General features: G+C 34.6%; 2 protein-coding genes and 1 long non-coding RNA gene across 7 annotated transcripts in view; 1 reads left to right on the top strand and 2 right to left on the bottom strand.

The window, feature by feature from the left end:
- Positions 1-365: 365 nt before the first annotated feature.
- LOC139984668 (uncharacterized) overlaps positions 366-25,456 on the bottom strand; it is a 41,249-nt gene continuing 16,158 nt past the window's right edge. The window contains exons 1-3 of one of the 4 annotated variants that reach the window (XM_071998671.1): positions 9,117-9,665; positions 2,947-7,842; positions 400-2,159 (exon numbers count right to left, since the gene is read on the bottom strand). In XM_071998671.1, coding sequence (XP_071854772.1) covers positions 1,054-2,159; positions 2,947-3,118 — 1,278 coding nt within the window. In that variant the 5' untranslated portion in view covers positions 3,119-7,842; positions 9,117-9,665 and the 3' untranslated portion in view covers positions 400-1,053. Of the gene's footprint in view, positions 2,160-2,946; positions 7,843-9,116; positions 9,666-25,456 lie in introns of those variants that run through there. The other 3 variants (XM_071998672.1, XM_071998673.1, XM_071998668.1) reach the window with 3 other exon arrangements.
- LOC139984672 (uncharacterized) lies at positions 10,071-16,335 on the top strand. Its single transcript, XR_011799143.1, has 2 exons — positions 10,071-12,123; positions 13,409-16,335. It is a non-coding gene; the product is annotated as an uncharacterized lncRNA (long non-coding RNA).
- On the bottom strand, positions 15,708-25,311 carry LOC139984670 (uncharacterized). Of its 2 annotated transcripts, XR_011799139.1 has the most exons (3): positions 24,723-24,858; positions 18,657-18,878; positions 15,708-17,877 (listed from the first exon to the last, which is right to left on the bottom strand). XR_011799139.1 is itself a non-coding variant. In XM_071998676.1 (2 exons), the coding sequence occupies exons 1-2, from the start codon at positions 24,883-24,885 to the stop codon at positions 22,373-22,375; spliced, it is 1,260 nt and encodes a 419-aa protein (XP_071854777.1). In that variant the 5' UTR covers positions 24,886-25,311; the 3' UTR covers positions 21,391-22,372. The 2 variants fall into 2 exon arrangements, 1 of the variants encoding a protein (XP_071854777.1); XM_071998676.1 differs by lacking the exons at positions 15,708-17,877; positions 18,657-18,878 and adding an exon at positions 21,391-23,469 and having other exon boundaries at positions 24,723-25,311.

The raw sequence follows: 25,456 nt of genomic DNA, 5'->3' as shown, positions 1-25,456 counted from the left end.
ACATTATGGGTATGTTTTCAAGTGATTTTATTCACGAGAAATCTGAATTTTCAAATTCTCAACAAATAATGGGCTTAAAACCTTCAAAAGTGGGGCTTTCGGATATTGTGGGCCGTGACGTACAATCACCTACAAAAGCAATGATCCATAGGACATGCAATCAGGTCGAACATGATGTGTGACTGGTGACAATCTTCAAAAAGGTTATGGATGGAAAAAAAAAACTTTTGGGAAATACTTGGTTCTCAGGCAAAAGTGTTCATCTGGTTGCTCATTTTCAAGCCCGAGAAAGTGCTATTTCCGGTGATCTGGGGGGTATCAAAATCAGAAATTTTCTTGTACGCTGCGCGCCAACCGATGGTGGCGCTCCGCTTAGATAGTAATTCGCGCCCCCCGGGTTAGAAAATCCTGGATACGCGCCTGATTGACACAGAGAAAGTGTTGAAAATGTTAACCTAAGATCGACGGAAGGTACGAGTGAAGTATAATTAAAAACAATTTCTATTCCTTTAGATATTTTCAGGAATACTAAATATGGATTCGTATCATAAACGAGAAATACATTTTTGTAGTTCTTAAAAATAAACTTCTTGGCTGTTCGCACGAAATAGACATTAGTAACGGAGTGAGAATCTAAAACCAAAGTATATATAACTCTCTCATGAGTATACATGAGTATACATATCAACTGAAAACGGTAAAATGTAACATCTAATTTAGCGTATTTATTGATATATCTATGTCGCTATATTAAATACCATTTGCTAGCAGGCAAAACCTTAAGACGAAAACACCCAACTCGATGTAAAATAACTAATGTTGTTTCTTGTCATAATTCCGGTATTGATGTACCCAACAAGTTGACATGTCTTTAAAAAATCAGTTCCGTAGGATGCATTAAAACGTAAATAGCATATTATCCTGAACTAATTTTTGTATTCGATTAAGCTAGCGGTTCCTTTGATTTCCACGGATTACGTCCATCTTTGCTTAAAATTCTTCCCTTAATCAACAAGACCGAAGAACATAAAGGTTTTGCTTGTTTATAACGGATTAAAAGTTTTGCTGTTTTCCGCTTAAAAATGCAGATGCGAATCCACTAAAGGGAAAAATAAAACTACCAATGGTGTCAGCTGTTGTATTGGGATGTAACGTATCCATATAATTAGTCAGATCCTTCCAGAACTTTCTCTCTCCTCCCGAATACATGAATTTGACTTCCATTTTGAAATCAGTCCACACGTATTTGATGTCCAAGGCATTTGCAGCGTAGTAAGGTAAAATGGCGATCATTACATGTCTCCATAACACGACTAAATTATAGAGGACGAAAGTGTTATCTTCATGCAAAAATTGTTCCCGATCACACGTGTAGCTGCACACTCCACGTTCACTGTGATGAGAAGGAACATACGAATCTGTAATGGGCACAGAAGTGGTAGATGAGGGTAATACGATTTCATTAAAATTCCACGTAAAAAACACAGTCAGTCCAAATGTTGAATTGAAAATAACGAAATTGAGCCATGGTACCAATATATTTCTAAGCTGGTAGTATTCTCTGAAGAATGTTGTAACCGTGGAAATACATTCGTCAAACTCTCCAACGTGCTGTTGGATGAACTTCGAGGCAATCTCGCTCTCACGCTCAAGGTGAATGCGATTCAAATATAAAAAGTAGCAAAACATTGAAAAAAAGTAGGCAACTGAAATTTCAGAAATTAACCAAAGATATTCTGGACAATTTTGACATTCCGTCTCGAGTGTTATGAAGAATGTTAACTTGAGTGCAGAATGAACTGTTGGAACTAACAGGTACAAGATCAGGAATGCCGAGCACTTTGGAAGAGGAATCGTCCCAGTTTTGGGTGTAAAACTGGACATTATTCTTGCACAACATTTTACGCTAAACACTTTTACCCATGAGATTTTCCTTCGCTTTCCAACCTGGTTCTTGATTAAAGCTGCCAAGCATATTATCAGGGCTGACATCAGAGATGGCCAGTAGCATTGGTACGACACAAAACGTAAGAAATGGTCAATCTTTCCAAAATAACAGTATAAGTACAATAGTAGAGCTACCGTAGACGTAAATGTTAAAACCACGAGAGAGATCAACGAGGAGATGAACGTCAATCGTTCCTTCCACCTCTTTTTATCTGGAAAATCAAAATAAAGTTGAGGAAATTTGATCAAAATAAATATTCATGCAACTTTACTTTACTCACTTATATATTCTTCTTATTTAATTCTTATTTAAATAACAAGTACATCAGATTCCATCCATTTTAATTTCTTATAAGATTCATTTAAACAACGTAATGTTCCCGTTTTTCTTACAGTAATACCTGTTTACCGATACTTTGTGGCAGTGACATATTACTTTGTCAACCAATCGTTTGTAAAAGTACCTTCTTTATAATACAGATGAAGAAAGCCAACGTAAATGGAAAAAAAGCTTTCTAATGGCATATTACTTCATTGAAGAAACACCATTCTCGAAATCCGTAATTCGAGGGTTTAACTTGTATTATCTCACAAAGTTTGTATTATATATATTGTGTACAAAGTTTGTATTATATAAATATATATATATTGTATACATAGTTTGTGTATACATATTTTTCTTGTCTTGCTTTTGCTGATTTAACAGGTGAGGGTTGATGACATACTTCAAGCACTGCTCTCATGTTATATTTTATCATTTTTAGACAACATTGGTGTTCCAAGGGAGGCAATTAAACTATGATATCACTTATCGGATAACCAAAATGATAATAAATGACAAACAAACAATTTCTATTAATATGATTAGAAAGTATTTTACTTAACATTGAAACAAAGCGGATCATGATTTTTTTAAGTGATTATGTATTTCTAATTCTCGGTCCTTCTTTGTAAACATAAAGTTTTGCATTTAAATAAAACAAAAACCCTTAAATTTACCGTGATCATCAAACATTGCAGAAATTGTCCCTGTAGACAACGGCCAAGTCACAACGCCATGAAGCCACATTAAAGCTTTTAAACAGTTGTTCACATTCCTCATCTCTCCATTACCATAGTTTACCGACAATGGACTCGAATTAAGAAGATGTCTTTCGTTGTTAGTATCCATCTTTGCCTTTTCTATTTCTGTTCACAAGCAAGAACTAATTCTGTAAAGAACTATTTAATATACAACTTGTTTATAAATTCTCGCGATGCTTAAAATCTGCAATATGAAACTGACACAAACTTTATATTGGCTGATCAGGAAGTGAAAGGTTTATACAAGGAACAAGGAAGCAGACTAGTTGAAACTTTCTCTTATCTATAGGATTCCTTCACTCACACACATCCACACAAGCACCGTGATACGGGCGTACACGCACACACACACACACATGTTGGTTTTACATTCCAACCGAGGACCCCATTGTATTTTCCATTGTTCAAATCCACGTACCCTAACCTTAACAATACCCCATACAATAGAAATTCTTCCGAGGACGTGGTGATTCTTTAGAAATCACAACCGAGGACCTGGAATTCTTTTGTTCAAGTCCTCGGTCAGATAGAAAAACAAACGCACGTGCATACACCCACACACGCCCGCACACACATATATATTAATCTATAGAATTGAAATAGAATTGAAATATATATATATATATATATATATCCTGGTTGACACTTTCAGTCATCTAGGTTTCTTACATAACAATGTTACTGCACAGCTATGACGTAATATCTAGGCAAATACCAGTAGTGGTGGATCGAGGATTTCTCGGAAAAGGAAGCACCAAAATCAAGTATAAATAGCTACCGATTTTTAACGAACATATTGGTAAGAGTAAGTTATTCGCGAGCGCGAAATCACTACTGACTATAGAACCTTTAATTTAAACCCTGTTTTAAGGCATAAAATGCTTAGACTCATAAAACGAGGATCTGCAGGCTAACCATAAAACCTGTGTAACAAGAAATTTGTGCCCCTGTTAAAACAAAAACAAAAAAAGCGCAGGTAAAATGATAAAGGCGGAATAAGCTCTCATCCAATTTGAACAAATTCAATCGGTGGCCGTCCCTTATCCTATATGTCCCCATTTTCAAGCCGTTGCTTTCAAGCATGAGGCTCGGTAACATAATTGTTTCCCTAACCGAAAAGAATTACCTGCAAACAATTATACCAAGAGTATGAAATCAGTCTATCAAATTAGTGATAGCATTTATACAGAATTGGAAATCCTCACACCTGTGTGGCCCTGTAAGTTTAGGAACACCTTTCAGCAACACAGATGATTTTCCAAAATGGAAATATATAAAGATAACATTATTTGTTATTGATCTGCATATTATTGAGTGGCGTAAAACTGTAATATGCTCTTTTGTTGTATTGTATATGCGTTGACACTTGTACATTAATATAGTGTCCATGCTTTACGAATACTATCATGGGTATGTGTTTGTATGAGAGGTAGGTCGAGTAACTCACCTGATAGCCTGTAAGGGAAACTAGAGGAACCGAAGCCTACAGAATGACACTGTAATATATCTCGATATAACAAATATTATGTCAGTACTTCAACAGAACGTAAACAAAAACTAATTTGCTGCAAGCTGACTTCCGTAACGAAAGACTTACCAAACAGAACATAACAAAGCATGTTTGGGTTTTCTCGCTGCGTGGCAAGAACATTTCTCAGAGAACGTGACATAGTGAACCTTATATTCAATTGACAGATTAAAGTGAAAGAGGAACTTATCCTCTTCGTTACTGACGAATCATTGCACTACTCAAATCATTCACCAACGAAATATGTTCTTTAAATACAAAAGCCTTTTCCGGGTTCAGGTAAATGTGGCCACGATGAAAATATATATAAATCATATATAATCCATATTAAAAATGAAGCAACAATCAAATTACCACTAATAGTAGCGGAAAACGAACACATCGTTGACGAAATGACATAATAGAGGGTTGCTAAACAGTAACAGTTTCTTCCCCATGTACTATGTTTACTTCTCCTATCTGTTTAAAAATATCTCTTGACATTTCGTTTTCTTTGGTTTATATAAAAGTACTTAATATACCCTTTAACCTATTGGGTTTGTTTTAGAGCATTGAAGAATAAGAAAAGTGTGATCTTATTTAAATTAAACTACCTTAACACATTTAGGAATCGATAATGAACGTGTTTTTTCCTTGTACAAATTCCAATATGAGTTAAGACATCCATCAGATAGCAAAACATATCACTAAAATATATTGTCATGCTTCGTATGATTAAGTCGTTCCACCCATTGCCCGTACTTCTTAAGATCGTTATGAAATACAGGTTATCAATGGAATTTGACTGTTGTCCATGTACAGGTTTACTCCGTTAAAAGGCAAGCTATTGGCAGACACACATGCCATACCTGATCCACCATTGTCTTGTCCAAAGTTAAGAACGTTGAACCTTCTCTGGTTTCATGCATAAAAAGTAATCAAATCTGGTACCAAGTTGTTTACTTTACAGAAGAAAATATCATTTTTAACTTGCAGAATAAAACAATTCATAGGGTGTTTAATGTCATCTGTAAATCCAAAATTGAGTAGTTGACATATTTATATCTAAGTTGTCCTTTAAACAACAATTACAGGCTTTATGCCAAAACTTGTTTACATATATACAAAACCAAAAACAGTGATCAAGCGTTTCATTTTCTCTATTACAAATTGAACAAAGAGGAGAATCTTTAATCTTAATTGTGTACAAAATGCAGTTAAGAAATAATAAAGTACAACCATGTCAAGTATAACATTTAATGATTTTTAAATCTGGCCATGAAAATGTATTTCAATTTCAGACTTTGCAGTGGTTAATGCATTTAGGAGTTTTAGCATACATACAAGTTGATATGTCTCGATAATTCTGGCATATATTCACACAAAACAGAACCAGCGCAATTAAATTTGGAAAAGTCAATCGTATTTGACATACCAAACCAAGTGTGGCATTAAGTCTAAATTAATTTACAGGACATCTTTTTTTTTTATATTTTGTAATAAGAGTACTATATCAAGACGCGATGAATTCATTGAGTATACGTTCAATGTGTTTCGTAGATATACAATATAAAATGATAGTAGTGCTTTGTAATGGTTTCGAACATATTAAACTTAATTTTTTCTCACAAACTTGGTTAACTCTGTGTTTAAAATTATATACAATATCATAGTTTTAACATTCAAATAACATTACTTGGAACAATAAATACATTTACCATGCATAGACTAAAAATACATTGCTGTTACGACCCAAAAGAGATATGCAAATACATCCGTCTGGATAATAGCTGGGCCCGTCAACACAGAGATCAGTTCGCGAAAGCAATACAAATCAGTTTTGTTTCATCATGTCGCCATTCCAAGCGAAAAATCGACTTACAAAGATAAGAACTGCATCAGCATCAGATAGCTAAGGCATTCATTGATTTCCAATATCATGGTTTCCATTTTATGAAAACATATTTTGGTAGTAAGACGTAGGCAAATAAACGACATGAGGTATCATTCGCTTTAACTATCTGACGATCTCTATTGTAGAATATTAAAAGATTTTCTTAAATTTTGAATTTGTTGGTAAATTGAACAAATTCTGTTTTGCTTTTGTGTATAAATTAGTGTAGCAAAAATGCAATTATACAAATGACCAGATTTGAGTTTAAGCAACTAATTCAAGAATGAATTTCTTTTTCGTATGTAAATTACCAAGAATCAGAAGTCAAAGTTATGAATACCGAGTATACCAAACGCTAGCAATAGGACAGGTAGCAACTTATCAATAATAGTATCTCCAGAAATGTTCACTTCTAATTTTCTCATTAGCTTTGAGAACTTGCGCCAAAACCGTTCGTTATTCGGAGAACATAATATGTTGACATAAAAGGTATATTTCTTCCAAATGTAGACAATGTCTGTTCCGCCCACTGATAGAAGGGACAACATTAAGACTGTTAATTTATTTGTGAATATAAGTACATCTAAGTAACCAAAACCTTTCAGTGGTGTTGTTAAGCTCGTCGTGGAACAATTTTCCTCGCATATAGTAAACATTTCAACGTACGCTTTTTCTTCACCAATCACTTTGTAGTTCCAAGCTACACAAACCGCCAAACCGAAACAAGTTGAGCAAATTACAAAGGTAATCCAGGGTCGAATAAGTCTCCTCATTCCAATAAAGTCACTAAGGCATTCGTTCAGCTTCATTTGACAGTCCACTAGGCAACCTGTGTGTTTCCTGACGAACCATATTAGATAATCAAAATGACTCTCCAATGCTAAGCGTTGAAGGAATAAGAAATAACAAAATAATGAGAAGAACCACATGTTGAGTATTGTGGAAACGAATTCTCCAGATTTGTATATGCCATCTTTCAAGGATTGGGGGGGATTGGTGTAAATACAAAAGTGAATTGTCTCCATAATTATATTAATTATCCCACATAAACAAAAGAGGAAGAGGTACTTCAGTTTAGGAGGTTGTAATTTTGATAAGTGGAACGGATATAACCGTTTCGAAACGGATGGTTCGCTTAGAACATTCCACCAATGATCTTCTCTGTCGTCGCTGAAATTATTATTATTATGAAACCATCTACAAATAGTTGTCAAGAAACAGATGAGTTGAGGCACAGCCATTAATGGCCAGTAAGTGATGAAATAAGAAGCAAAGTGGAAGAAATGATTCGACTCGCCGAAGTACTTGTCAATGAATTTATATCCACACAACGCAGTAACTGACAGCAGGAGGGTTAGATACAATCGTGACGTCAAACAGAGTAGCCGTCTTTTCCACCTACTACCGTTGACTTCCCAGTAAAATCAAATAAGAAAAACAAATTGACGTTAATATAAATATGTTGCAGGAAACTTCATGCAAATTTTGCTTCACAATGTTGATCGCAACTTTAAGACAAACTTTTTCAAAAGTCGGTATTCCATAGGAAGTATTTTTTTATTAGCATATGTCTAACCAAGCCTAGATTAAAAGAAAACAGATCAAAATGAATACATGAATATAAATAAAACTGCATATATGTTGCCAAAGTATAAATTACTATTTGAGGAGGGAAAAGTGTGTGTGTTGGGGTAAGTAGGGGTGGGATGATATGTGAGTAATTGAACAATTGAACAATGGGTTATCACTTACTTCATCAATGAAGTTGTTGATCTAACTTGATGTACTTTTATAGTAAAAGTAGTAAAATAGTAATTGTAGTGAAAACTATAACTTGTTTACAATGACATTAAATATATCTATGTTATGCTTGTTCAGACGCACCGCTGCCATTTATTTACTTATTTAATTCTTTTCTTATAGAACTTTCTGAAAGAATGAAAAACCAGGCGCGTAGCCAGGAATTCAAAGGAAAAACACGGAATACACAACAAACTAATTTAGACACTATACTGTAACAGCTTTTGAATATTATCATCCATGACACCTTTCACTGGCATTTGTCATACTATCAGATACTTTTGCGCGTGAAGTCAAAATTCGAGAGAAGAGAAGATATTGTAAGTGCGCGATGCCCGCAATTTTGATTTCAAATCCCGCATGTCAAAAGTTGCAAGGACAGGATTTCCCGTAATAAATTTTAGCTCTCAACTTGAATTAAACAGACATTACGGCTGTGACCGTGTAGAGATTTATCGCTAAACGACCCCACTTGGAATAAACGTTTAGTAAAAAGCCACTTGCGATTATTGTTGTTTTGTTATCCCTTCTATAAAATCCCGTAAGTTTCATTGCCAGTCTTTCCTTCTATGAAATAAATGAATGCAAAAATAATAGTTTTGAGAATTTCAGTATTTACGCATGCACGAACGTATACAGTAGCTACAACTATGAGAGGAAAGCACTTGCTATGGACTACCAGAGCTAGCTTCTTGATGACAACAAAGACACGTGCACTTGTTACAACCAATGCTTAGATTTTAGAATTTTTAAAATTCAGTATCCGTCGTCTACGGTAAATTTCCTTAACGGTAGATTATAAGGTAGATTAACTAAAGTTAGTCTAATGATAGTACACAACATACTACTTATAATTACTGTTATTTGAAAAGCATCATTCCTTACCTGCTACGAAAGGAGGATGGTCGCCACGAATATCCTGTTTAGGTGATGACCAGTCTATCAATCCAAGGCTCCACATAACCATCATAAGCGATAAGGGAAACTCCCGATTCGAGCGTGGCTTGTGGTTGTCATTCCGCAAAAAAGGGTTCTTTTCCGTATCCATTTTTAACAATTTTTATTAAGATCGAATTAAGACGCCGTCTCTACCGGAATAACGTAGTGTTGGTCACAATATTGTGAACGTTAAGTGAAGAAAAATACCTCTTAAATTAGAAATAAACTAGAATTGGCGAACAAGTCAGAGGATTATTAGAGAGATAATGTCGTGAACACAATCCTACAAAAATGGATGCAAGTAGATTGATATGGTAACCCTAAACATTACTCTTGAAATAAGAAAGCTATACTAATCCTCAAACTCTTTTTGTCAACAGTGTTATGAATCCTCACACTCACATTGTCAACAGCGTTACAAATCCTCGCACCCCTCGTAGCGAACAGTGTTATACTGTCTGATAGTGTACACGGAGCAAATCAACAAGTCTCCTTTGCGTGAACAGACATAGGTTACAAATGAAAAAGTATCGTATCCGTGTTTCAGTTGTTGACGATTGGATATAGTTTCCATAGTTAAAAGTCATAAAAGTTTGGTTGTTTTTGTGAAGTTGTCGAAACACATTGTACGTGGAAGTTCTGTGTATTAAGGTCATACACTGAAAATAAAAGTTGCGAATACTCCCATTACCCTTTGAAGTATTTTCTGGGGGAGTACCCTCAGATCCACTACATGGGAAACGGATTCAACGCCCCCCCCCCCCAGCTCTATAGCCTCCTTTAAAAACCCTTCATTCACCTCTGGTCATTGCATTTAAGAATCATCACTTATCTTCATCCACCCACAAAAACACCTTGGAAATTCTGCTCGCGTCACTACTCAGCAGTTCGATGTTAGTGGAGCCATTCCGAATAAAACATGCTCTTAATTCATATTTTAATAGAGACACAATATAATGTTTGCTTTATTCTGCACTTTAACAAGTCAAATACTTATGATGCGACGGAAAGGTCACAAAACAAGGGCATTTTCAAATATTAACAGAGGTTGTGAGAACTTACTGTGGTTTCTCATTTTTTCTAACTTGTAGCTTTTATATTTTGTCCAATTGAAGACATAAATCAACTTTAAAAAAAACTGTCAAGTATCGGTACCGAAGCATTGCAGCACGTAGTTTTATGTAGTTCCTCTTTTGCACTTATGGATGTATGGAAGAACACATGTCAATCAATCTATTGTGTAAGCTTACAAAGTGAAGGCGAGTTTATTCATCGATTCTTTAAAAACTTTCGATATAGGCATTCGTGTATTAAAGAGTAAATATTACAGGGAACATTTTAGATATTAGATGCTTAAGAAAAACTAAACTTCATGTCGCGGCTAATTTATGTAGTATCGTATGTGACAGTTAACGAACAGATAAGGAACATAATGTGCTGCCTTATTCAAAACAAATTTACCAGGAACAATGTCATGAATAATACTATGATGAATTTTATGGCATATGATGTAATTGATTCTGCGACGTTTGTTACTTCCATTGTAGTCACTTCGAAGATAGTACTTAGATGTACTATATAAGTGGTAGAGTGTCTATCCTTGTCTGTTTTCTTTTGTTCTGTGACCTACTTTTCATCCTTCTAGAACTGTACGATGTTTTTAGAACGCAGGTGTTCATTTCTAGACGGCACGCCTATAGGCGGTGCTTTCTTGGAAATTATGCTGCACTTGAAATTGGCTCTTTGATGCAATCTGTTAATTAATAGTAATATTCCTGCAGGTGTGTTGTGATTCAACCAATCAACAATTTGGATACAATACCTCATAGTAATATAGTCTCCCACAACAGGGAGTTGTTATGTCCACACTTTGCTTAGATCTGAAACAACATAAGAATCAACATGATCTCATCATGCATGGCTTTTATTAAGTTTAACGGACGTGCATCATCCATTGCTTCTGTTTAATTAAAATCATTTCAACAATGGAATTTATGGAACAGAATACATAGAGGGTTCATTGTGTCAGGACGTTTTGAGGTGATTTTGTTTTGCTCTCTGAAATAAAATCGCATCTTCACTTTCCTTAAAAATGTGTACCCTTCGTCATATTGTAACATTTCCTTTCAATGCTCACTGGATACTTTACTTGAAGTAGAGCCCAAAATGCTGTCAATGAGTCACCCAAATCACTATAAACAGAGAGAACTTTCATTGGTTTTTATTTGTTATTTTTTATTTATTTATGTGTGGTTGGGGGGGGGGGGGTAGAGTGGATGGCCATATTTCAAAAGACGTATTGTCGGTTGATGTACATGCGAAGTCTAAAATTAAATTATGTGATTAACAGGTTACAATTCACTGTAGTAAATCTATACAGCAAGATTTTATAAAAAATAAAAAAAATATTCAAATCGTTAACTTTATAGCCCTCAGCTAAGTTTACACTTTAATTTTATAGAGCCCTCAGCTTAGTTTACACTTTAATTATATTAACGTTTGATATCAACTTGCAACAGAAACTATGATCGAAACAGAGGTCACGATAAGTAAACTGCATACATGCCTAACGTGAAAGTGAAATCGTGCACTTTATTGGGAATTCGTCATTATTTACGCATACTGTGTCGTTACTTATATAATAAAATAAAGGGAAATAGAATCGAACATGAAGTTATGCAACATATATATGCCTCAGTAGATATTTAGATCTCTACACAATTGTAGATGTTGGCTTGCTATGAAATGGAAGCCAAGGTTGAGGTGAGAATGAAGGTATTTGCGATGGAAAACCAAAGCTTACTGGACAAAACGCTCCTGGGAAGTAACGGTACTCGATATGAAAAGAGATGGCTATTTGTGTGGAGAATACTGACATGGTACTTGGGTATAATCGAAAGGTCTGCGTCAGTTAAAACCTGGAGTACAGGTGCTGATAGAAACGTATTAAACGGTAAGTTACAATGATTCGCTCTTCCTATTTGTAAGTTGCAACTTGTACCTTTTCAAATGACAAACTTAGAACAATCCTCCGTTAAGTAAATGTTAACGGTCTCAAGATCTGTATTTACTGAACGAATATTTGGGACCCTTAAAGTATGATTCAGTGTGTTGTGCAATGTTCCATCTATGTACATATTTCTATATAACTATATCATAGTGAAAGCTTATATCGGAAGTTATGTATCACTCTATACATGTTGTTCATATATATTATAAGTAAACTATGGAATATTCTACTGTGATATAACACAAATTGCCTGTTTAAAAGGGAAGTCTTTAGACAGCATAATAAATCCATTTCCTTCCATTTTCAGTTATGTCCCTTTGCATTAATTCCTTCCATCTGCGTTAATCTATCGCTGTTACAGTGGTAAACTATAGTTTGTGAATATATGATTTAAAATATCTAATAAATTATTAGTTTTCTAATGTGTTTGTGTTCAAAATATATATGCAGTGAAGGTAAATCATAAACGAACTCAAGTATAATAATGATGAGATAAATTAATATGGTTACGGTTGTTTCAAGAAAATTAAGCTGAGAAGTTTTCACCAGCCTCATAATAACGAAAATGTTATTTCAATTTAAAGAGCTTACTCTCTTCGAGTCAAGCTTGATAGTGAAGACACAATATATGTTCATGTATACATTGGATAATGGAGGTTTCATTTCGAAACTGGCGCAAATATATGTAAGCAAACTGTTAACCAAACCAAACCTCACACATACAACAAACAAACTGATACCGAGTTGTAATACTTCTGTCATTAAGAATAGAAAGTTACCCACAAAAGTATGTATCAAGTCAAATTTCCATTGCCACCGTCAGTTTCTTGTATCCAAATAAACCGAAACATAATTTGGATCTTTCAGTTGCTTTGGTGGCCAAGATTCCGATGAAAACTTGAGAACTAGTCTTGGTCTTTTAATAATTTTTTTTTTTTAAACTTTAAACGAATATATTTCAAACTTTAAGAAAAGCCATCATATCAAAACAATTTATAATGTTTTCGAGATTTTATTCGATTAAATATGACTTGAATTGACTTTCCTGAAAGCTTGACAGTTGCCATGAAATAAGATATATTTTGTTAACAAATGTACCATTATAAAGCGAATACCAAAACTGACGTCTGTTCATCGCCTTCGAATATTTGATTCCTACATACGGACACATGTGGTTATTTGCTATGTTTTATTTGGAATCACTTTCTAATATTTTTCCATCTTGTAGGTCTTAACCGGCGACGACAACGAATATTGTATTTTTCCTATATGTGTTCTATTCTCCTGTTGATCTCTGCTTCGATTTTCACTATGTTCTGGTACACTCAATGTGTTTTCCACAATTGGAAGGAATTCTTACGATACACATCATACGTGCTGTTTTATTGGCCTGTCATCACCTCGGTACAATTTTTGAGCATATTCGCTAACTTTCAAAATCGATATGGACAAAAGAATTTGACGACGGATTTGACATGGACAAATTTGTTTAGCGAAACAAGTTTTTGGCAAAAATTTTACAATGGAAACTTTCAAAGCCTTGGTATGTTGCCGAAAATTGGCGTATGTTTGTTATTTTATGGGACAGCAATCTTTAATACGGTCTTAGAGATATATTGTTTGTTTAATCAGGATGCCGAATGCCGTCATTTGACTGAGTACATTTGTACCGTATCAAATATCTCCAACATCTACTTCTATTGTACATTCTGTTACTTCCTATATTTGAATCGTAAAGCGTTACAGGCTGAAGGTAAGCGCACCTTATTCTTCATTGAAAGTAACAGTCAAAGTCAATCCGAGTGTCTGAAGAGAGTACGATCCGTATTTAAGACATATTTAGAGCTCCGAAGGTTGTTATTTCCCTGGTTAAATGTGATCATTTTTAGCACCTCGTTCGGAATTACGGTATTTTTGACTTGGGAATCGAATTCTTCTAGCAGCGATAATGCTTCTGAAATGGCTCCATTAGAGATGGGAACTCCGGCCTGGATAAACCACAACTGGATATGCGAGATTAAATGCGGTGAAAACTCAACTACAACAGAAACTACGAACCACTTAATTCCGTTTGAATTGATGGTAGTTGGAGAGAAAATTATGGTTGTTCTTTTGGGGTTGGTAGTTGTTGGTGGAATGGATTTACGATACATTTGGAATGATTTTCAAATTAAAGTCAATATGATGTATTCTACTGATAACGTAAAGGACATTGAGTACATAAGAAAGTTTGTCAAACATCTTCGCACCGATAAAGCGTCCTCGACCGTTCCGACGTTTGTGATACCATTGTTTGGAGTGGTATGCGGTATACTAAGTGGAAACCACTTTCAAGGCTGAGAATAAAACTTTATATGGGTTCACTGTGATGTGACATAACTATATGCTCATTAACTGATCTAAATATTTTTATTTTGCCTTAAAAGAAGATCCTTAAACTTATGCTAAACAGAAGCTGATTGGTAAGTGATAAACTTGACAAGAGCAAATAAATCTTTGGCTACAATGGGGCCGGTGCATTTGCCGAGTGGATAAAGGCGATGGCATTTGAAGCAATGATGCTTAGCAACCGGGTCATACTAAGGTGGGTCTTTCATCCAAGAGCAATCTACGGTGTTCCCATCTAAAATGACTTTCTAACTTAAAAAGATTCCAAATTTGCGTTAAATGTGGAACTGCAATCCACCTGACGTGTAAGTAGTACTCCATAAGCTGCACTTGCCTTTGCCACATTTATGGTCGCCTAAGCGTTGTAAAAATAACTGCTGAGTGTTTTATTGATTATTATTGTTATTGAATATTGTATAAAAAGTGGGCCCACTTTAAAAGCCCTGTGATCTGAACTATATGCAGCCCTTGGTGTTGATCCCCACTTGTCTATTTCTTTACTGGGGATTCCAATCATAGTTCACTGTATCTTCCATACCGTGTAAGGTTTGCTCACAGCGAGCAAAAAAATCGCTCTTGCGTTGACCTTTACATTTAAACACAGTTGAAACGATTTAATGTGAAGACTAATTTAGTTACTAGAGTTTTTTATCATGTTTTTTTTTTATTGTTTACTGATTTAATTTAAAATCGCATCCTAATAAGAATTTCTATTCTGATGTGATTTTTTTTTTGTTTTAATTTGGTGACATTTTGTAAATGATCTCACAAACAGCAGAATACAATTATGTTATCATGAATGACAAGTGAGCTGAAATTATATTTGTGTTTTTTTCTTAATGTATCAATTATTTATCCACAAAGAAGAATAACATTTCTACAAAGGGGTTTTATTTTAATGCAATTCTAACCACAGGGGAAAGACTGCAATCACTGCAAACGTACCTTTGTAAAAAGGTAGGAACAAGATATTGAGATAGGAGTTTTGAACTAACAGTGTCGTATATTTTACTCTTCTATATGAGCTCTACATTGTTTGCCATCGAATATCTCGGTCTTTTATTTCCCTAATATCAATAATCTGAGATTTTTAACAGCATACTCCGAAAACAAAAAAGGTGAATAAAGGGAGAGGGTAATTCATTAATTTACATATTTTTTTTTTAATAAGAACATCTTTTTCTTTGTTGATGTTAGCATATTCTAAAACAAAAGTGAAATACAAAACATAACTTATTACCGTTTTATGGTTCAAAATATTAATGATTAAACTGCAGTGGCCTGATAGATCGAAGTATTGTACGACGCAATACTTGCCAACACACACCGTAACAACAAAAATACAGTGTCACGTTAAAGCTATCCTTTTACACGACTTGTCTTATTGTGGTACAAAGTTAAGTCTAATTAGTCTAGGTAGACTTCCACTTTCATTCGTCTGATAACATCGTATGCTGATTTTTATATCTCTTATAACTTCTGAGCTAGGTAGTAGAAACCCGAATGTTATTTCCTATGTAACATCCTTCGGCAAAACCTTCAGTAATATAGTAGTAAAGTTAACTGTCTGATATAAGTGACACAGAGAAAGTGTTGAAAATGTTAACCTAAGATCGACGGTAGGTTCGAGTAAAGTATAATTAAAAACAAGTTCTATTCCTTTAGATATTTTCAGGAATACTATATATGGATTCGTATCATAAACGAGAAATACATTTTTGTAGTTCTTAGAAATAAACCTCTTGGCTGTTCGCACGAAATAGACATTAGTAACGTAGTGAGAATCTAAAACCAAAAAATATATAACTTTTTCATGAGTATCCATTGGTTTATAGTTCAACTTAAAACGGTGAAATGTAACATATAAATTAGCTTATTTATTGATATAAATATATCGCAATATTAAAAACCATTTGCTAGCAGGCAAAACCTTAAGACGAAAACACCCAACTCGATGTAAACAACTAATGTTGTTTCTTGTCATAATTCCGGTATTGATGTACCCAACAGGTTGACATGTCTTTAAAAAATCAGTTCCGTAGGATGCATTAAAACGTAAAAAGCATTTTATCCTGAACTAATTTTTGTATTCGATTAAGCTAGCGGTTCCTTTGATTTCCACGGATTACGTCCATCTTTGCTTAAAATTCTTCCCTTAATCAACAAGACCGAAGAACATAAAGGTTTTGCTTGTTTATAACGGATTAAAAGTTTTGCTGTTTTCCGCTTAAAAATGCAGATGCGAATCCACTAAAGGGAAAAATAAAACTACCAATGGTGTCAGCTGTTGTATTGGGATGTAACGTATCCATATAATTAGTCAGATCCTTCCAGAACTTTCTCTCTCCTCCCGAATACATGAATTTGACTTCCATTTTGAAATCAGTCCACACGTATTTGATGTCCAAGGCATTTGCAGCGTAGTAAGGTAAAATGGCGATCATGACATGTCTCCATAGCACGACTAAATTATAGAGGACGAAAGTGTTATCTTCATGCAAAAATTGTTCCCGATCACACGTGTAGCTGCACACTCCACGTTCACTGTGATGAGAAGGAACATACGAATCTGTAATGGGCACAGAAGTGGTAGATGAGGGTAATACGATTTCATTAAAATTCCACGTAAAAAACACAGTCAGTCCAAATGTTGAATTGAAAATAACGAAATTGAGCCATGGTACCAATATATTTCTAAGCTGGTAGTATTCTCTGAAGAATGTTGTAACCGTGGAAATACATTCGTCAAACTCTCCAACGTGCTGTTGGATGAACTTCGAGGCAACCTCGCTCTCACGCTCAAGGTGAATGCGATTCAAATATAAAAAGTAGCAAAACATTGAAAAAAGTAGGCAACTGAAATTTCAGAAATTAACCAAAGATATTCTGGACAATTTTGACATTCCGTCTCGAGTGTTATGAAGAATGTTAACTTGAGTGCAGAATGAACTGTTGGAACTAACAGGTACAAGATCAGGAATGCCGAGCACTTTGGAAGAGGAATCGTCCCAGTTTTGGGTGTAAAACTGGACATTATTCTTGCACAACATTTTACGCTAAACACTTTTACCCATGAGATGTTCCTTCGCTTTCCAACCTGGTTCTTGATTAAAGCTGCCAAGCATAATATCAGGGCTGACATCAGAGATGGCCAGTAGCATTGGTATGACACAAAACGTAAGAAAGGGTCAATCCTTCCAAAATAACAGTATAAGTACAATAGTAGGGCTACCGTAGACGCAAATGTTAAAACCACGAGAGAGATCAACGAGGAGATGAACGTCAATCGTTCCTTCCACCTCTTTTTACCTGGAAAATCAAAATAAAGTTGAGGAAATTTGATCAAAATAAATATTCATGCAACTTTACTTTACTCACTTATATATTCTTCTTATTTATTTCTTATTTAAATAACAAGTACATCAGATTCCATCCATTTTAATTTCTTATAAGATTCATTTAAACAACGTAATGTTCCCGTTTTTCTTAGTAACACCTGTTTACCGATACTTTGTGGCAGTGACATATTACTTTGTCAACCAATCGTTTGAAAAAGTACCTTCTTTATAATACAGATGAAGAAAGCCAACGTATATGGAAAAAGCTTTCTAATGGCATATTACTTCATTGAAGAAACACCATTCTCGAAATCCGTAATTCGAGGGTCTAACTTGTATTGTCTCACAAAGTTTGTATTATATATATTGTGTACAAAGTTTGTATTATATAAATATATATTGTATACATAGTTTGTGTATACATATTTTTCTTGTCTTACGTTTGCTGATTTAACAGGTGAGGGTTGATGACATACTTCAAGCACTGCTCTCATGTTATATTTTATCATTTTTAGACAACAATGGTGTTTCAAGGGAGGCAATTAAACTATGATATCACTTATCGGATAACCAAAATGATAATAAATGACAAACAAACAATTTCTATTAATATGATTAGAAAGTATTTTACTTAACATTGAAACAAAGCGGATCATGATTTTCTTAAGTGATTATGTATTTCTAATTCTCGGTCCTTTTTTGTAAACATAAAGTTTTGCATTTAAATAAAACAAAAACCCTTAAATTTACCGTGATCATCAAACATTGCAGAAATTGTCCCTGTAGACAACGGCCAAGTCACAACGCCATGAAGCCACATTAAAGCTTTTAAACAGTTGTTCACATTCCTCATCTCTCCATTACCATAGTTTACCGACAATGGACTCGAATTAAGAAGATGTCTTTCGTTGTTAGTATCCATCTTTGCCTTTTCTATTTCTGTTCACAAGCAAGAACTAATTCTGTGAAGAACTATTTAATATACAACTTGTTTATAAATTCTCGCGATGCTTAAAATCTGCAATATGAAACTGAAACAAACTTTATATTGGCTGATCAGGAAGTGAAAGGTTTATACAAGGAACAAGGAAGCAGACTAGTTGAAACTTTCTCTTATCTATAGGATTCCTTCACTCACACACATCCACACAAGCACCGTGATACGGGCGTACACGCACACACACACACGCATGTTGGTTTTACATTCCAACCGAGGACCCCATTGTATTTTCCATTGTTCAAATCCACGTACCCTAACCTTAACAATACCCCATACAATAGAAATTCTTCCGAGGACGTGGTGATTCTTTAGAAATCACAACCGAGGACCTGGAATTCTTTTGTTCAAGTCCTCGGTCAGATAGAAAAACAAACGCACGTGCATACACCCACACACGCCCGCACACACACATATATTAATCTATTGAATTGAAATAGAATTGAAATATATATATATATATATATATATATATCCTGGTTGACACTTTCAGTCATCTAGGTTTCTTACATAACAATGTTACTGCACAGCTATGACGTAATATCTAGGCAAATACCAGTAGTGGTGGATCGAGGATTTCTCGGAAAAGGAAGCACCAAAATCAAGTATAAATAGCTACCGATTTTTAACGAACATATTGGTAAGAGTAAGTTATTCGCGAGCGCGAAATCACTACTGACTATAGAACCTTTAATTTAAACCCTGTTTTAAGGCATAAAATGCTTAGACCCATAAAACGAGGATCTGCAGGCTAACCATAAAACCTGTGTAACAAGAAATTTGTGCCCCTGTTAAAAAAAAAAAAAAGCGCAGGTAAAATGATAAAGGCGGAATAAGCTCTCATCCAATTTGAACAAATTCAATCGGTGGCCGTCCCTTATCCTATATGTCCCCATTTTCAAGCCGTTGCTTTCAAGCATGAGGCTCGGTAACATAATTGTTTCCCTAACCGAAAAGAATTACCTGCAAACAATTATACCAAGAGTATGAAATCAGTCTATCAAATTAGTGATAGCATTTATACAGAATTGGAAATCCTCACACCTGTGTGGCCCTGTAAGTTTAGGAACACCTTTCAGCAACACAGATGATTTTCCAAAATGGAAATATATAAAGATAACATTATTTGTTATTGATCTGCATATTATTGAGTGGCGTAAAACTGTAATATGCTGTTTTGTTGTATTGTATATGCATTGACACTTGTACATTAATATAGTGTCCATGCTTTACGAATACTATCATGGGTATGTGTTTGTATGAGAGGTAGGTCGAGTAACTCACCTGATAGCCTGTAAGGGAAACTAGAGGAAACGAAGCCTACAGAATGACACTGTTATATATCTCGATATAACAAATATTATGTCAGTACTTCAACAGAACGTAAACAAAAACTAATTTGCTGCAAGCTGACTTCTGTAACGAAAGACTTACCAAACAGAACATAACAAAGCATGTTTGGGTTTTCTCGCTGCGTGGCAAGAACATTTCTCAGAGAACGTGACATAGTGAACCTTATATTCAATTGACAGATTAAAGTGAAAGAGGAACTTATCATCTTCGTTAGTGACGAATCATTGCACTACTCAAATCATTCACCAACGAAATATGTTCTTTAAATACAAAAGCCTTTTCCGGGTTCAGGTAAATGTGGCCACGATGAAAATATACATAAATCATATATAATCCATATTAAAAATGAAGCAACAATCAAATTACCACTAATAGTAGCGGAAAACGAACACATCGTTGACGAAATGACATAATAGAGGGTTGCTAAACAGTAACAGTTTCTTCCCCATGCACTATGTTTACTTCTCCTATCTGTTTAAAAATATCTTTTGACATTTCGTTTTCTTTGGTTTATATAAAAGTACTTAATATACCATTTAACTGATTGGGTTTGTTTTAGAGCATTGAAGAATAAGAAAAGTGTGATCTTATTTAAATTAAACTACCTTAACACATTTAGGAATCGATAATGAACGTGTTTTTTCCTTGTACAAATTCCAATATGAGTTAAGACATCAATCAGATAGCAAAACATATCACTAAAATATATTGTCATGCTTCATATGATTAAGTCGTTCCACCCATTGCCCGTACTTCTTAAGATCGTTATGAAATACAGGTTATCAATGGAATTTGACTGTTGTCCATGTACAGGTTTACTCCGTTAAAAGGCAAGCTATTGGCAGACACACATGCCATACCTGATCCACCATTGTCTTGTCCAAAGTTAAGAACGTTGAACCTTCTCTGGTTTCATGCATAAAAAGTAATCAAATCTGGTACCAAGTTGTTTACTTTACAGAAGAAAATATCATTTTTAACTTGCAGAATAAAACAATTCATAGGGTGTTTAATGTCATCTGTAAATCCAAATTGAGTAGTTGACATATTTATATCTAAGTTGTCCTTTAAACAACAATTACAGGCTTTATGCCAAAACTTGTTTACATATATACAAAACCAAAAACAGTGATCAAGCGTTTCATTTTCTCTATTACAAATTGAACAAAGAGGAGAATCTTTAATCTTAATTGTGTACAAAATGCAGTTAAGAAATAATAAAGTCCAACCATGTCAAGTATAACATTAATGATTTTTAAATCTGGCCATGAAAATGTATTTCAATTTCAGACTTTGCAGTAGGAGTTTTAGCATACATACAAGTTGATCAGTCTCGATAATTCTGGCATATATTCACACAAAACAGAACCAGCGCAATTAAATATGGAAAAGTCAATCGTATTTGACATACCAAAACAAGTATGGCATTAATTCTAAATTAATTTACAGGACATCTTTTTATATTTTGTAATAAGAGTACTATATCAAGACGCGATGAATTCATTGTGTATAAATTCAATGTGTTTCGTAGATATACAATGGTTAACTCTGTGTTTAAAATTATATACAATATCATAGTTTTAACATTCAAATAACATTACTTGGAACAATAAATACATTTACCATGCATAGACTAAAAATACATTGCTGTTACGACCCAAAAGAGATATGCAAATACATCCGTCTGGATAATAGCTGGGCCCGTCAACACAGAGATCAGTTCGCGAAAGCAATACAAATCAGTTTTGTTTCATCATGTCGCCATTCCAAGCGAAAAATCGACTTACAAAGATAAGAACTGCATCAGCATCAGATAGCTAAGGCATTCATTGATTTCCAATATCATGGTTTCCATTTTATGAAAACATATTTTGGTAGTAAGACGTAGGCAAATAAACGACATGAGGTATCATTCGCTTTAACTATCTGACGATCTCTATTGTAGAATATTAAAAGATTTTCTTAAATTTTGAATTTGTTGGTAAATTGAACAAATTCTGTTTTGCTTTTGTGTATAAATTAGTGTAGCAAAAATGCAATTATACAAATGACCAGATTTGAGTTTAAGCAACTAATTCAAGAATGAATTTCTTTTTCGTATGTAAATTACCAAGAATCAGAAGTCAAAGTTATGAATACCGAGTATACCAAACGCTAGCAATAGGACAGGTAGCAACTTATCAATAATAGTATCTCCAGAAATGTTCACTTCTAATTTTCTCATTAGCTTTGAGAACTTGCGCCAAAACCGTTCGTTATTCGGAGAACATAATATGTTGACATAAAAGGTATATTTCTTCCAAATGTAGACAATGTCTGTTCCGCCCACTGATAGAAGGGACAACATTAAGACTGTTAATTTATTTGTGAATATAAGTACATCTAAGTAACCAAAACCTTTCAGTGGTGTTGTTAAGCTCGTCGTGGAACAATTTTCCTCGCATATAGTAAACATTTCAACGTACGCTTTTTCTTCACCAATCACTTTGTAGTTCCAAGCTACACAAACCGCCAAACCGAAACAAGTTGAGCAAATTACAAAGGTAATCCAGGGTCGAATAAGTCTCCTCATTCCGATAAAATCACTAAGGCATTCGTTCAGCTTCATTTGACAGTCCACTAGGCAACCTGTGTGTTTCCTGACGAACCATATTAGATTATCAAAATGACTCTCCAATGCTAAGCGTTGAAGGAATAAGAAATAACAAAATAATGAGAAGAACCACATGTTGAGTATTGTGGAAACGAATTCTCCAGATTTGTATATGCCATCTTTCAAGGATTGGGGGGGATTGGTGTAAATACAAAAGTGAATTGTCTCCATAATTATATTAATTATCCCACATAAACAAAAGAGGAAGAGGTACTTGAGTTTAGGAGGTTGTAATTTTGATAAGTGGAACGGATATAACCGTTTCGAAACGGATGGTTCGCTTAGAACATTCCACCAATGATCTTCTCTGTCGTCGCTGAAATTATTATTATTATTATGAAACCATCTACAAATAGTTGTCAAGAAACAGATGAGTTGAGGCACAGCCATTAATGGCCAGTAAGTGATGAAATAAGAAGCAAAGTGGAAGAAATGATTCGACTCGCCGAAGTACTTGTCAATGAATTTATATCCACACAACGCAGTAACTGACAGCAGGAGGGTTAGATACAATCGTGACGTCAAACAGAGTAGCCGTCTTTTCCACCTACTACCGTTGACTTCCCAGTAAAATCAAATAAGAAAAACAAATTGACGTTAATATAAATATGTTCCAGGAAACTTCATGCAAAAAGCACAATGTTGATCGCAACTTTAAGACAAACTTTTTCAAAAGTGGGTATTCCATAGGAAGTATTTTTTATTAGCATATGTCTAACCAAGCCTAGATTAAAAGAAAACAGATCAAAATGAATACATGAATATAAATAAAACTGCATATATGTTGCCAAAGTATAAATTACTATTTGAGGAGGGAAAAGTGTGTGTGTTGGGGTAAGTAGGGGTGGAATGATATGTGAGTAATTGAACAATTGAACAATGGGTTATCACTTACTTCATCAATGAAGTTGTTGATCTAACTTGATGTACTTTTATAGAAAAAGTAGTAAAATAGTAATTGTAGTGAGGACTATAACTTGTTTACAACGATGTTAAATATATCCATGTAATATTTGTTCGGAAGAACCGCTGCCATTTATTTACTTATTTAATTCTTTCTTATAGTACTTTCTGAAAGAATGAAAAACTAAAGCAAAGGAAAAACACGGAATGCACAACAAACTAATTTAGACACTACACTGTAACAGCTTTTGAATATTATCATCCATGAAAACTTTCACTAACATTTGTCATACTATCAGATACTTTTGCGCGTAAAGTCAAAATTCGAGAGAAGAGAAGATATTGTAAGTGCGCGATGGCCGCAATTTTGATTTCAAATCCCGCATGTCAATAGTTGCCAGGACGGGATTTCCCGTAATAAATTTTAGCTCTTAACTTGAATTAAACAGACATTACGGCTGTGACCGTGTAGAGATTTATCGCTAAACGATCCCATTTGGAATAAACGTTTAGTAAAAAGCCACTTGCGATTATTGTTGTTTTGTTATCCCTTCTATAAAATCCCGTAAGTTTCATTGCCAGTCTTTCCTTCTATGAAATAAATGAATGCAAAAAATAATAGTTTTGAGAATTTCAATATTTACGCATGCACGAACGTATACAGTAGCTACAATTATGAGAGGAAAGCACTTGCTATGGACTACCAGCGCTAGCTTCTTGATGACAACAAAGACACGTGCACTTGTTACAACCAATGCTTAGATTTTAGAATTTTTAAAATTCAGTATCCGTCGTCTACGGTAAATTTCCTAAACGGTAGATTATAAGGTAGATTAACTAAAGTTAGTCTAATGATAGTACACAATATATTTCTTATAATTACTGTTATTTGAAAAGTATCATTCCTTACTTGCTACGAAAGGAGGATGGTCGCCACGAATATCCTGTTTAGGTGATGACCAGTCTATCAATCCAAGGCTCCACATAACCATCATAAGCGATAAGGGAAACTCCCGATTCGAGCGTGGCTTGTGGTTGTCATTCCGCAAAAAAGGGTTCTTTTCCGTATCCATTTTTAACAATTTTTATTAAGATCGAATTAAGACGCCGTCTCTACCGGAATATCGTAGTGTTGGTCACAATATTGTGAACGTTAATTGGAGAAAAGTACCTCTTAAATTAGAAATAAACTAGAATTGGCGAACAAGTCAGAGGATTATAAGAGAGATAATGTCGTAAACACAATCCTACAAAAATGAATGCAAGTAGACTGATATGGTAACCCTAAACATTACTCTTGAAATAAGAAAGCTGTACTAATCCTCAAACTCTTTTTGTCAACAGTGTTATGAATCCTCACACTCACATTGTCAACAGCGTTACAAATCCTCGCACCCCTCGTAGAGAACAGTGTTATACTGTCTGATAGTGTACACAGAGCAAATCAACAAGTCTCCTTTGCGTGAACAGACATAGGTTACAAATGAAAAAGTATCGTATCCGTGTTTCAGTTGTTGACGATTGGATATAGTTTCCTTAGTTAAAAGTCGTAAAAGTTTTGTTGTTTTGTGAAGTTGTCGAAACACATTGTACGTGGAAGTTCTGTGTATTAAGGTCATACACTGAAAATAAAAGTTGCGAATA

Source organism: Apostichopus japonicus, chromosome 17 (genome assembly GCF_037975245.1).
Source record: "Apostichopus japonicus isolate 1M-3 chromosome 17, ASM3797524v1, whole genome shotgun sequence".
Classification (NCBI taxonomy): domain Eukaryota; kingdom Metazoa; phylum Echinodermata; class Holothuroidea; order Aspidochirotida; family Stichopodidae; genus Apostichopus; species Apostichopus japonicus.
The sequence above is the reverse complement of the archived record's forward strand: the minus strand, read 5'-3'. Positions and strand labels throughout refer to the sequence as shown.